This window comes from Argentina anserina, chromosome 7 (assembly GCF_933775445.1).
Source record: "Argentina anserina chromosome 7, drPotAnse1.1, whole genome shotgun sequence".
In the NCBI taxonomy this organism is placed as follows: Eukaryota; Viridiplantae; Streptophyta; class Magnoliopsida; order Rosales; family Rosaceae; genus Argentina; species Argentina anserina.
Window position 1 is genome coordinate 20,324,680 of NC_065878.1, and position 13,583 is coordinate 20,338,262.

General features: G+C 37.3%; 2 protein-coding genes across 2 annotated transcripts; both read right to left on the reverse strand.

The window, feature by feature from the left end:
* Positions 1-3,229: 3,229 nt before the first annotated feature.
* On the reverse strand, positions 3,230-6,671 carry LOC126803766 (cytosolic endo-beta-N-acetylglucosaminidase 1-like). The gene is given in 10 exon segments (XM_050531507.1): positions 3,230-4,132; positions 4,276-4,408; positions 4,846-4,901; positions 5,340-5,476; positions 5,757-5,779; positions 5,881-5,990; positions 6,069-6,216; positions 6,271-6,311; positions 6,410-6,554; positions 6,556-6,671. Coding segments are annotated over 10 exon segments (1,626 nt in total). The 3' UTR covers positions 3,230-3,415.
* A 308-nt stretch (positions 6,672-6,979) lies between these two features.
* On the reverse strand, positions 6,980-10,955 carry LOC126803767 (DEAD-box ATP-dependent RNA helicase 18-like; the record flags this gene model as incomplete). Its single annotated transcript, XM_050531509.1, is given in 12 exon segments — positions 6,980-7,582; positions 7,875-8,018; positions 8,122-8,228; positions 8,572-8,661; positions 8,760-8,858; positions 8,946-9,228; positions 9,322-9,401; positions 9,500-9,589; positions 9,592-9,630; positions 10,149-10,286; positions 10,391-10,627; positions 10,695-10,955. Coding segments are annotated over 12 exon segments (1,839 nt in total), but the record flags the coding sequence as incomplete, so codon positions are not given.
* Positions 10,956-13,583: the final 2,628 nt, after the last annotated feature.

Below are 13,583 nucleotides of genomic sequence, written 5' to 3' on the forward strand. Positions count from 1 at the left end.
GGAAGGCTGGAAGCATTATGTTTCCCAAGTCAAAACTTGAAGCTTTTCTTCATCTATCCCCATCAAACCGCCTTTTCTGTGCAGCTCTTTATCTTGTGGCCGTTTCTTTCTGTACTTATCTCCTATAAATCCTTCCACTATACCCCGCAAATTGACAGGTCCAGGCTTAATTTTGGGTATACTATTCTGATTTAATTTGCAACCGAATAAAATTCTTCCTCAGTTTTGTATCTTTCCATTCTTGTTTACAGCAAAGGTAACTTCTAGCATATGAAGCAGAGTGACTGGTTTGTAGTCTTTTATTGTTTGACTTCGTTGGATTAGTAGTATCAATATACTTCAATAGTTGTTCATAAGAATCATTCGTTTTCACTCCAAGATGAACACACACGTGTATATATACGGGTCTTATTTTAGCTTAAGGTACGGATTTTCATTTTTGACCAACTTTTCGATCGAGTTTTCACATCTTTATCGTCAAATATCTAGGTAATAACGTATAGATCATCTCTAAAAAATTTCAGCCGATTCCATAACCGTTAAGGTACTCATAACTTCGATTTTCTACTCAAAATATGAACGGTTCAGGTTCGGCAAATTCAATACGTCCATTGGTTTTGATTAGTTCGATACCTTAACGATCATGAAATCGGCTGAAATTTTGTGTAGATGATCTATACGTTATAACCTAGATATTGGATGGTGGAGATGTGAAAAATCGATCGAAAAGTTGGTCAAAAATGAAAATCCGTACCTTAAGCTAAGATAAGGACCTCCTTACCTGAAAAACCTTGTATGTATATATATATATACAGAAATTCTCAGTTGCAGACGTCCGTACGGTGCAGATTCGGCAATTCCGGCCACCGGCAACGCGCAACGACGGCGACGACCAGCACAACCGTACTCCCCACCTCCCGGCGCTCTTGTCTGTGCCGGCCGGAGCTGCAACGCCGGCCGGAATCTCGAAATCTCCGCACGGTGCCCAGAATTTGAAATCTCGAGATTCCGGCCGGCACAAACAGGAGCGCCGGTAGGAGGGGAGTGCAGCTGTGCTGGTCAGCGATGTCATTGCGCGTCGCTGGTGGCCGGAATCGTCGAATCCGCACCGTGCGGACGGTGTGGACGTCCGCAGCCGAGAAGTTATATATATATATATATATATATATATATATAAACTTAAGAGACCATGGTTTCTCGAGTAAAATATATAACTAATGGTACAAAAATGAGTATTTCGACAGCATGACTAATAGTAGATTACAATAAATCAATATTTAAAGAGAGTTTCAAAGGTAATCAGACTAGTTATAAACTTATAATAAGACTACATGTCTACATGCAACTAATGACAGTATTAGTTTACAATGAATGTATCGTAACAAAGTGATAATTCATAAATAGAGTCAGGATTAGACATCATGAAATTTTGCATTACAGAAAACCTGAGATCTGTATCTTTGCAAATTGTCAATGACACAAGTACACAAATTTCAGCAAGAATAGAACTTGGGCCAACATAGTCTGCGAGTACATATGAAACATCTAGTGGGATTAGAGTAAAAGCTTATAGCAGAGTCAAAATGAAGTTGGAATTAACAAACAGAGATCGAAATAGCAGGTATTTAAAAGTAAAAAACTATTACTAGCAAGACAAAGGTATCTGATCTCCCTCGATCAATCTCGATCTTTAGAAGTAAAAAAACTACATACTAGCAAGACAAAGGTATTCCAAAGTAAAAACTATCAACCTCGATCTTTGCTTATTCATGGAGAAAAGAATAGATAGTGGGGGGAGCCTTATAATTTCTATTTTGAGGGCTCGAGGTTAATAATTCCAAAACTGAGAGGTGATGCTATATTGCTATTTAAGTTATCTTCATTTTTCTTCTGTTCTTTTGATCAAGTCATTCCATTAGCAACTTTTGGAGGCACTTTATTCTTTACTTGGTTATCAAATAATCAGATGTTCAAATCATTATATATTAATCATTTTGAACCACAGACAATGCCCCCTCCTGATAGCAAATAAAATCTTAATCATTCAAAGGGAAACAGTTTTTTGTTTTGTTTTATTTGTCTTCTGTTTTCCGCTCTCTATTTCGTATGTGATTAGTGTGTGGACATTGTATCAGAGCTAATTCATCTAAGATGAAGAGCCCCTCTCTTTAAATTGACTAGTTTATAATGAAGACTCTGAACTAAAACAATTGCAATTTTGCTTTTGATATACATCTAACTAGAACAAACTGTTAAAAAATATATTGAAGGTATGCAGAACAATGAATCATTGTTTATGGATTCTCAGTTCCTAGGTACTGGTTCTATTTATAAAACTAACAGAAGTGCGCAACATTTTCCACATTCCTAACAAGTCTACCCCAAGTTCTCTAGGGAAACTTGTATATTTTAAAACTCTCCTGCAGGAAGTTTTATATTCATAGCTGCAAAAATATGTGATAGTGGAGAACCATGAACGTCTGACCAAAAACTGGCTGAATTTCTTTGACAAAAGCAGGAAATAACAAGTTCCTAATAGACTAACTAAACCTATGGAACTTTTAACTTTCTAAGTTGTGAGATGTGAGTGGGTACTGTGGGTTGAGCTAAGTTCCTAGTTACATTTCGGACTCGGGAGTATCAAATAGCTTCATGTTTCCATATATCAGCAACAGAATAAGCATTTTTTTAACAATGTCACCTGAGTAGCAAATTTCTTAGTGTGAGAATGAGTTTACTTATGTTAAAAGAATAATTCTAATATCAGTTGATGCTAGTTGAAATCTCATAGTCCATCTTAAAAGACATAAGTAAAAGTATATAATATTAGGTTCTACTTAAAACATATACATTAACGGCAGTATCAGAGCATGTAAATAATCACTTTTTATTTCATGCAGATTAATATGATCATTACTGATTCAGTTCATGAGAAATTATAAACTTTCAACACAGTTTTCTCTATTTTTGCTTCAACCTGTATAAACTATTAGCTTAACAATACCAATGAGGCAATGATCTCATAGAATACAAGTATGATTTAAAGAGTAAACGTAAACTGAAAAGAGAACGAACCAACTGTTGCTGAAGTTTGTACTTGCACCACATCCAGTCATTGAACAAAAGCTCCTTCCAGTTCACCACCTGCAAAAATGTTTGCCAGCACCTTTTGTTGTCTGTCCAAAGCAATCCCGAGATCCCCAAACCATAGCTAAACTTTTTCTTTCACCTCTGTAACTCTTGAAGGGCTAGAACCTTCCATAATGTTATTTAAGTACAACATGATGATTCCCAATCCCTAGCATATGAGTCTCGATTCTTTCGGTACGACTTGATAATTCCCAAAATCACAATATTGGAATCAGATAACACTGTTCACCGTCAACATTCAGTCAGTTAGGCTTGCAAATTGTTATCAAGCTGCAGTATCCAACAGAAAAACAGGAGAATCATCTAGTTTCTGGCTACTCCCATCACCACCACACACTTGAATAATGAACTTGAAGCTAGATGTGTCAGAAGCAACTGCCAGGCCATTAACGTAAAAAGCTTCCACTCTAGCCACTCCAAGATAGGACTGTCCTACTTTTGGTTTCCCTTCTGCAAGTTCCTCAACATAAATGTTATAAGTCAAGAACGCAGAATCATTCCCATCTCTCAATTTCCAAGTGATCTTGAGACTGAGGTACTTGGAATCCTCAGATCCTGTAGTCCATTGGATGCACTGACCTTCAACAAGCCATGAGTTGGAAGGTGGAAAATCTGCATTCTGTCCACACAATTTCACTGAAATATGGCCAAGCACTGCATAGTACTCTGTTGAATTATCAGCACAAGAATTATCTTGACTAGATTTAGATTTTGAAATCCTTTGACCAAGCTCAGGCTCTGACCTGTAGCACACTGCATGTATTTTAGTTAATCTGCATCCCTTCATTCTGATGCTACTGTTTTCTATAACCCATCCAGGGGCAGTTCCTGGTTTTTCAAGTTGATGTGTCCTAATCACTCTACTAAATTTGCTTAAGAATTGGTGCAAATTCCAGGATACAATAAGTACTGTATATTTTTCATTTGACGTAGAAACAAAATTAAGAAAAAGGCCTAGTCGAGAATTATTCTCTGATTTCACCTGCATAAGTAGAAGTATACCCAGTTTAACAATATAAACATGACGGCCGGAAAGTGCAAAGTTGTGCTACATGTATCAGATTTCATACACAAAAAAGATATAAGAGACTCCTCCAGACAGCACATACAAAAGAGATCGCTTACTGAATATGTGAAGTACAAAGGCAAGTCCCCCAAAAGATCTCCCTGAAATAGTCTTGCAGTGAAATCAGTGTCGTCTTTGAGATTTCCTTTAAATGTGACGCTTCCTCCACCACTGTAAGATGTTTCACTGAAACTAACATTTCAAATATATATTAGAATGAGGATGTCAATCCTGAGATCTAATCAATATACATGCATACATTCACATACATATATACACATATATGTAGAGTAGTAATTAAATCCACTACAGAGGTCAGAGTATGACTCTGAATTAGGACCCAGAAGTTATTATTTCCAGAATTATCTTTATTCCTATGCTCAATGCTGACAATCAGAAGTGTTCATGCATCTAGGATTTATAAACCTATGTCATGGTTCCCTCACAAAATGATTTTATAAGTAAGATAGTCCCAACTGCCAAGCATGACAAAACGGAAATCATTAGCAGGGATACAAACTAGGCATTTGAAACCTTTAACTAAAGCAAGTAAAACATATGTCTTCCATTGTCATAGTACAATCTATTGAGATATTAGGAGTATAATTTGGTAGGAAGACAAAACTTACTCAACATGGGCCTGAATACCATCTGGAGTTGAATTATCGGTAAATGGAAGCAAAGGCTGCCACACATACAAAGCCCAACATCAGTACTCAATAAGTACAAGTTTTGAAAAGATTGCATATGGTGGCACATTACAGTAGAACGGAATACATTGTGCCAGAGAAGAAAAGCAATTAATAGACATTATGTCAATATATCAGTTGTACCCACAGCCTTAAATTATATTGTTGTTTGGAATTAAGAAACCATTTCTATTAGGTATTAACAGCAAGGCAAAAGAACTCTCTTTGAACTGCAGAAACTCAACTCAAGAAAATATAAATTCAGATGATTATGGCTGGACTTGATGCATAAGGATTTTATTCTTATGGCCAGATTTTTTCTGAAACCTCCCTAAAGTTCAAATCTCATACTTGAATATAATATTTCAGAAAAAAAAAACACTGCATTTGTGTAGTGCATAACTACGGTAATAAATTTCACAACAAAAGAGTACCTGGAAACTATGGGAAGAAATATTACACCAAGAGGAATCTATAACTTTCCTGCCTTCAATAGAAACATGGTATCCATGACCCTGTTCAATAACACACACAAAAAAAAGCATATAAATTGCATGTAACATGTATTTAGCTTATGAACTTCATACTTGTAACATTCTTCAGTTCCACTTAAAGCAACATTAACGAAAGACATCAAGAAAAAACCAGAGAATCTGACAAGTGCCATTTGTTGGACAAAGATACTGGAAAAGTAGAAATCCTAGTGCAAAGAAAAAAAAGGACTTGGCTAATGTTCTTCGCAACAATCTCAATCCATCAAGTAGAAATCCTAGTGCAAAGAAAAAATGCCGTCAGATATATCAAAAATGGTTTATTTTTTTCATTTAGTTGGCCTTGCCAGTTAAGTTTACCATCAGTTGTAACACTACCATACCTGCATAGTTAATAGTAACAGCTCAAAACAAACTTCAACAAGTACACAACGACAGGGTAGGGGAAGGAAATCCAGTTACATAAAAATCTCCTAGCACTAACCATATCACTAAAGATCCAGGGGCTGAGGAATGCATTCTCTCAGTTAGATAGCTGACAGATGCTTTCACATTAGGGATTTGGCCCAACTCCAATTCAACTTCCATATTGATCTGCAGACAGCAGTGCTCGTAAGAACAAGACTGCTTTATATATAACTTTCCATAACACAGCCAAGAAAAACTATATACCAGCCATCCATCGAAGCCCAAAGCCACAGCAACCTCTAGCAAGCGCTCAGCATACATCTCAGCAGTCTCCTTTGTGGCCAGCAATTTGTCGCATACACGTTTTCCTTCCTCCCATTCTGTGATGAAAGTCCCCAACACCTTAAATTCCCTATACGAAAACCAGGAAAATTAACAACTAGCACTTCACTTTGATCACTCACACCATCCAATCAAGAGCATAAGCAAATCGAAAAACAACATTTCCTACACATTTTCACCACAAACTAACCAAAACATTCATGCACATTATACGAAAAACAATTCCGACATGTGACATTAGCCCGAAAATCGAGTGGTTATACCTTAACACCATGCTTATGAGCCACGGAGGATTTGTTGAAGGGGAAGTGGAAGGAGTCGAAGTAGGATCGGGATTGGAGGTCTTCTAGGGTTTTGATCGGGTAGGAGATTGGGATTGCGGGCCGGGTCGGGTCGAATGGGGGAGATGGGTTGGGACATTTTGAAGAAGAGGAGGAGGAGGGTTTGGTGGATGAGGCGGAGGGGTTTGAGGAGAGAGGTTAGGGTTTCGCGGCTGATATAGGCGCGAAGAAGACGAACAAGCATAGAGAGGAAGACCGAGACTTTTAGGTAGAGAGAGTGCTGATGACGATGGTGGGAATTTTCAAAATGGCAACACTTTTTGTATTGGTTTTTACTGTCTTCAATAAAGTTACTCTGGATTTCATTTCAAAAATTGAAAAGTTACTACATTGTTTTACCTTAACCGTATGAGTAAAAAACTCACAACTGTCGCCCCCAATCCCTAAATCACTATATATTGTAAGCCAATTTCGGCATACGTATAATGTATGGAGACTGAAGAGGTACGTAAATACAAAAGGTAAGAGTAACACAGTAGGAGCACAAAAAATGCACAACACTGTTTCATTAGACTGAAAACTGTCTGATTGTCAACATGTGTACACTCTCTGTTCTTGCTTTGCAGATTGTGGCAAGATCAAGTGTATTCAGAGGAATACAAATTAAACTAAATACGATACAGGTGTTGAAATTTCCGACTCATATACAGACCTTCATCCTAAGAATGCCACTCCACATTTTTGGCGTGTTCTCTCCCGAAATATCTTGGTGTTGGCTACTTCTGTATGAATATGAGTTCCTATCCCAATGGCTAAATCCTTTTCTTTCACTTCACCAATGTCTGGATTTCCAAAATCACATTCTGTAGAATATGAGATCAACTTCAGAGTAAGTCTTCAGTTCCTGTCATCTTAGCAAACCCAGCCTCATCAATAGTCCCCTTTTTCAGCTTTTTTAGCAGGCGATAATCTCTCGTCAACTCATCAGCATCTTGGACTGTCTGCTCAGCACGTCTTTTATAAGCTGTTTTCTTCTTCATCACCTTAGCTTTAGCACTTATGTTTTTATCGTTTTTTTTAGGTTTAGGTTCTTGCTTTCTTGCCTCTTTCTTCGCTAGCAGATTCCTCCTCCTTTGCTTCTCACGAAATTTGTCCCTATATTTCAACTTTTTCTTTAGCACTGGCTCTCATTATAGAAATATGTATCTTCTTTATATTATGTACAAAGCAAGCATGAAACTAAGGGACTAAACTAAGGCCTCTACTACTGCATTACCACAGGTGATTCTAACATGTGTTAATATGAGTGCAATAGGTCCTACAAGCTATAACTATTCTCATTTACCCTAGTTTTTAGTCATGTTCAGATCAACTTCAGTTAAAACACACATGATTTTAAAAAATATCGAAAAGGTAACACCTATTCAAGAAGGATAGGACTTCTTACTTGTATTTGATCTCCTCCAGGTTGATGTCTGTAACAGGGGCAAAACCCTCGGTGGAAAGAGTGTTGTGCTGTACCTCAGGCATTGCAGGGAGCTGTAGTAGCCCAAATCCCATGCCCAACTTCCCAGTTTCAAGTTCTTTCCACCTGCATTAACAATTGAAATCAGAAATTGGATAAATGTTTTAAATTCAGAGTGTACTACTATTTGTTCTGGGCCTGAAGTATAACACAATGTGAATATAGTCACCTGAAGATGTAGGAGCAATGGTGTTCTTTATATGCACGGATGTGAGAAACAAAAGCCCGCATACCCGTTTCCATGATATCACGGTCTTTTTTTGCAACAGATCGTATCTGAAGCAAATTGTTAGGATGATGTCAGTGCAATTACTCAACTTAAGCAATATAGATAATTGAATCAGATACTTCAAACAGGCGAGGCTAGCACAGCACTAAGCTCCACCATTGTAAGATAACAATAGTGACAAAATAATTTATGATTATCTCGATATAATGCTTTGGTGTATTGAATTGAGAACCCAGTATCAACCCAATATTAGCATATTCACCCAAAATTGTCAATCAACATTCAATGAGCACAGTGAAGCCTTTCTAATAGGTGCAAACAAGTAATAAATCATGGAAATTCTTTTCTCCAGTGGAAAAGAATATAAAAGATACCATAAATGACACTTACCTGAGGAACAACATCAGAGACATCATCCGGACATATCCTTTCTTGAAGAGGAACTCTTCTTATCCGCAGAAATTCCACATAAGCTTCCTCCTACAATAGTCCAAATCCAATGAGCACCTCATATATGGTAACAGCAACCAAAAGTCAAAAGAGTGAAAACATAGGTGTACAAAGTGCTATAACTAAACCTTTGGAAACAGGAAAACAATTGCACTTCCTTGTCTACCCATACGTGCTGTTCTGCCAACTCTATGTACGAAAACATTAGGATCTTGAGGTGTATCATACTGCAAACCAAAAAGTAGGTAGGTATACTATTTAGATCCGAAAAACTATGGAGGTGATCGTCGAGGTGCAATTTGTTAACAATCTACCTGCACTATACAGTCAACACCAGGAATATCAAGTCCACGGGCTGCAACATCAGTGCACAGAAGGACGCCACTTGAGAGAGATGTAAATGAGGCTAGAGCTTTGTCCCTTGCAACTTAGAGTGTAATAGAACAACGAATGATGAGTCTCACTAAGTCTGTTGGCCAGCTTGCTTTTACCTGTTTCATCTTCCCGTGGAGAGCAATCAGATTGAGATCCTTCAAGGGAGCAAGGCACGGAAGAGCAGCTCCCCAGTAGTCAACACAAGCACAAGTCATGAAGTACCTAGAGAAAGAGAGAGAACAAGAAAATTACTTACAGTGAATAAGTTGATCCTCCCACTAGACATTAACACATACTAATTAAAATGTCAGTTACACTATGGTCTTGTGCGCCTTATTCTTAACAAGGATATCCACCAGATACGACGGCTTCTTGTCTGCCTCGCACTCCATATACTGTAATGGGGCAACAGCATTAAAAGCAAAGCAAATAAACAAATAAGTATATGACATAATCACAACACATTATTCTTGAAATAAATTATAGAGCATGCCTCCAGTGCAAGGGCGGAAGGTGTTTTGGACGAAGCTGATAGCTGTGACAATGCTGTATCCTTATTCAATTTCGACTCCGCGCGTACTTCACTTCAACCCTCACCGGATTCCTCAAACCCGCCCTGGCCAGCTCCAGTGGCGGATTTAGGCTAGTCTTGCAAGGGCTTAAGCCCTGGTGGGATATTTGTAAAACATAATTAACCTACCATACTTACTTGCATTCATTGGTTAGGCTTGATTACGTTAATTCAGGAGTGCTAGGTTCAACTCCCCCTAAAAGCATTTTATTTTGTTCTTGTTCAGTCCTTCTTAGTCTTACCGATTAGAACTTAGGCATATAATGAAATTTATCTTGTTTGTTGTTTTGTATATGGTTTTGGTTTTTAGTTTTAGATTACATTATTGTTCTTGTGGTGTTGCAGTACTTTGATAACAAAATGAAGTTTCGCTTAACTAAAAAACATTGTCACCTGCTAATAAGATTTGAATGCCGGTCATTTTTCCATTGCTTATTGGTTAAATGAAAATTTCATCAACTCAAAAAATCATACCGTAAAACCATATAGACTCAAAAATACATTATTCTTTTTTATCTAATAGACTTTTTTTGAAGCCCGGGTACCCATTTCATCTGGATCCGCCACTAGCCAGCTCCTCTACCGCCTCAGTCTGCGTAGCAGAAAAAAGACCAGTTCTTCGAAGCTTTGGCACACGAGATATAATGTCAGTCAGCTGCTTCTGGAACCCCATATCCAACAGCCTATCCGCCTCATCCAAAATCAAAATCTGCAAATAGTAAACATCCCATATCTTATCAATTCAACCACAATAAAACACAATGCCAATCAATTCAACCACATTTACGCATAGTTTCGGCTACAAATGCACACCTCAGAGCTCCGTAAATCCAAGCTATCCATGCGTTCCATAATGTCGTAGAGTCTACCTGGTGTGCCAATCAGCAAATTGGCCCCTTCCTCCTGAATCAGCTTCATGTCAGCTTTCACTTGCCATCCACCAACCAACAGCACACACTTGAAATTCGGCAATGTCGAAATGAACGGCTTCGCCACGTTGTAGATTTGCGACGACAACTCTCTCGCCGGCGATATGATCATCCCCATCACCTGTAGAAAACAACCTGTCAAATCTTCTCTGCAATTTCAACAGTGTAGGTTTTAGAAAAAGATTAACCTGGTGAGGTTTGGGATTGGTGGAAGCGCGGCGGAGGGTCTCGACGAGAGGGACGACGAAGGCTAGGGTTTTGCCGGAGCCGGTGGCGGCGTCGACGGCGACGTCTTTGAAGCTGCATAGCAGGGGGATTGTGGCGGCTTGTACCGGAGTGCAGAAGTCGAAGCCGCCGGCGGTTAGGGCTCGGAGGACTGGCTCGGAGAGTGGCGGCTTGAGGTCGGAGAAGCGCGTGTTGCTTAACGCGCTGTTGGGGTAGGAGGTGAATTATTGAAGCAAGAGTGGTTTATAGTGAAAGTGTATTTCAAAATTTTTCTGTCATGATGATTTGGGAATGCCTAGTGATTGTATGCATGATTCATATAGTTTATAGTCTCAGTTATTTCTGTATCTGACAGGCTACAACGCTAAAGCATCCTTCTGGCTGTGCCAAGATTGTACATGTTAATGGCAAGGGATGGGGCTGGTTTGCCACCTTCCTAATCATGTAAGAGTCGCTTAATTTCTGGCAAGTTGCTGCCTTTTATATATATATTTTGTGTTTAACTCTTAGAGTTCTTTTTGACCATCTACTTGACTTATTATTGGTTAATTTCAGAGTCTTGTGCCTTTTTGGAGTGTACAATAGGCTGGTGCGGTTTATCGATATTTCAGTCTTGGCGTTCGTGGAATAGATGTATGTCATTCTGTATGTTTGAAATTGTTCCATGCATATCTCCATTAATTTTCGGCATAAATGCCGATTTGCATCTCAAATTTGGCTGAAATTGTCAATTTACACCCCGAACTTGCATTTGAGTCAATTTACCTCCTAAACTTGGTAAAAATTGCCGATTTACACCCTGAACTTGTATTTGAGTCAATTTACCTCCTAAACTTGGTAAAAATTGCCGATTTGCACCCCATCTGTTAAATTTAACTGTTTCTATCCAATTTTGCGTCACATGTTATACACATGAGGGGTAATGTTGTCATTTTCTATTTATATTTTTCTTAAAAACAAATAAAAATATTCTTTAAAATGAGAATTATTTTGTTAATCAAATTATTTATTTACATCTTTTTTCTACATACTTCACCCTAGTTTGAATTATATATTCAATATACCCACCTATTCAAATATAGTGTGTTGTGTATAAATATTTTTTTATATGTACACATTATTGGAGGATGAACAAAACGAGAATAATAACGACATAATAGAACAGAACGTAACCGTTTATTGATTGATAATGAGGTCAATATATAGGCATTACATAACCACAATCAGTAGGATTCGGAGTCTTAATCTATTACAGAGATGCGAATCTATCTCTAACAGGAAACCTAATAAGGCTAACACACACAATGGTAGAATAATAATTCTCTCAGAACACACATTTATTTTTAATTTTCAATGTATTTATTTATTTATATTTTTTCTAATATCTTTTAATATATCATATCACATAAAATAATAAATATATAAATCAATAACATGTTTCGAAAAAACAAACATTGTAGCAAGTGTTCATCTTAAGTAATTTTATTAATTTATTTCATTATTCAATATGAATAAATATATAATGACAATACTACCCCTTAAATGCATGACATGTGACTTAAAATTGGATTGAAAACATTAAATTTGACGGATATGGTGCAAATCGGCAATTTTTACTAAGTTTAGGAGGTAAATTGACTCAAATGCAAGTTCATGGTGTAAATCGGCAATTTTTACCAAGTTTAGGAGGTAAATTGACTCAAATGCAAGTTCGGGGTGCAAATTGACAATTTCAGCCAAATTTAGGGTGCAAATCGACATTTATGCCTTAATTTTCTGTTAATTGTCATAAGATGGAGTTGAATTTTCTTAAACCAATGCAAGGAAGAGCTGATTAGGCATATGATTATGTCAACAAGTCAGGTAAAATGGTGATCATGGATTAGGAATAGATAACCTGATGGTGTATCAACCAATGAAGTCATGACAAGAAATGTTGATGGAAAAGATAACATGATGGTGTATCAACCAGTCAAATCATATCATCAGTAGTGGCAGTGTATCATTTGGTTTTGAGCCACCACATGCATGTCTTACCATCATAAATTGTTATATTATGCCAACTTCAAACTGTAAATCTTTCATCTGACTTTTTGAAATAAACGGAACATATATTATCTAGTAAATTATGATTTTCTGTTTATCATCTATTGTTCTGATCCCAAAACTGATTATGATATGTACATCACATTGCAATAGAGAAAATGATACTGATTACTGTTAGTCTGGAAAAGCATTCATCAATTTTGTTGGTGTAAATCCCTATAATTACTCTAATGTGTTGTTCTTTTGTTGGTGTAAATCCCTATAATTACTCTACTCTAATGTGTTGTTCTTTTGTTGGTGTAAATCCCTATAATTACTCTAATGTGTTGTTCTTTGTTTCATATTATACCAAACTTGGACTTTTGGACTGGTTTACCTCAGGAAGCACAGGTATTCATTGTGTAGATTGTTTTCTCTTGCTCTTCGTTCATTGCTTCATTGCTTTCTCACAGATAATCTCCTCTGCAATTAGTGTGCCTTCTTTTTTATTCAAGCTTTCAACGACTGACCTCTTCTTTCCATTTGACTCCAGAGTGTGTCTGCTTCTTTATTGCACAAATTTAGGGGATCTTCTTGTAACAACCCTAAATTTTTCAATACATTATTTGATTTAATTTGAATTCTATAAAGTTATGAATTTCAGTTTAAATGAATATAAATGTTTGCAACTTTACGGAACGGAAACGGAAACGTTCTCGGAACGTTTAATAAGAAAAACGTTACGTTTCCGAACGAAATTATCGAATTTTATTCCGTCGCTCGGTTGCGAAAACTTTCTTCACGAAAGTTGTAGAGCTCGTCGATAC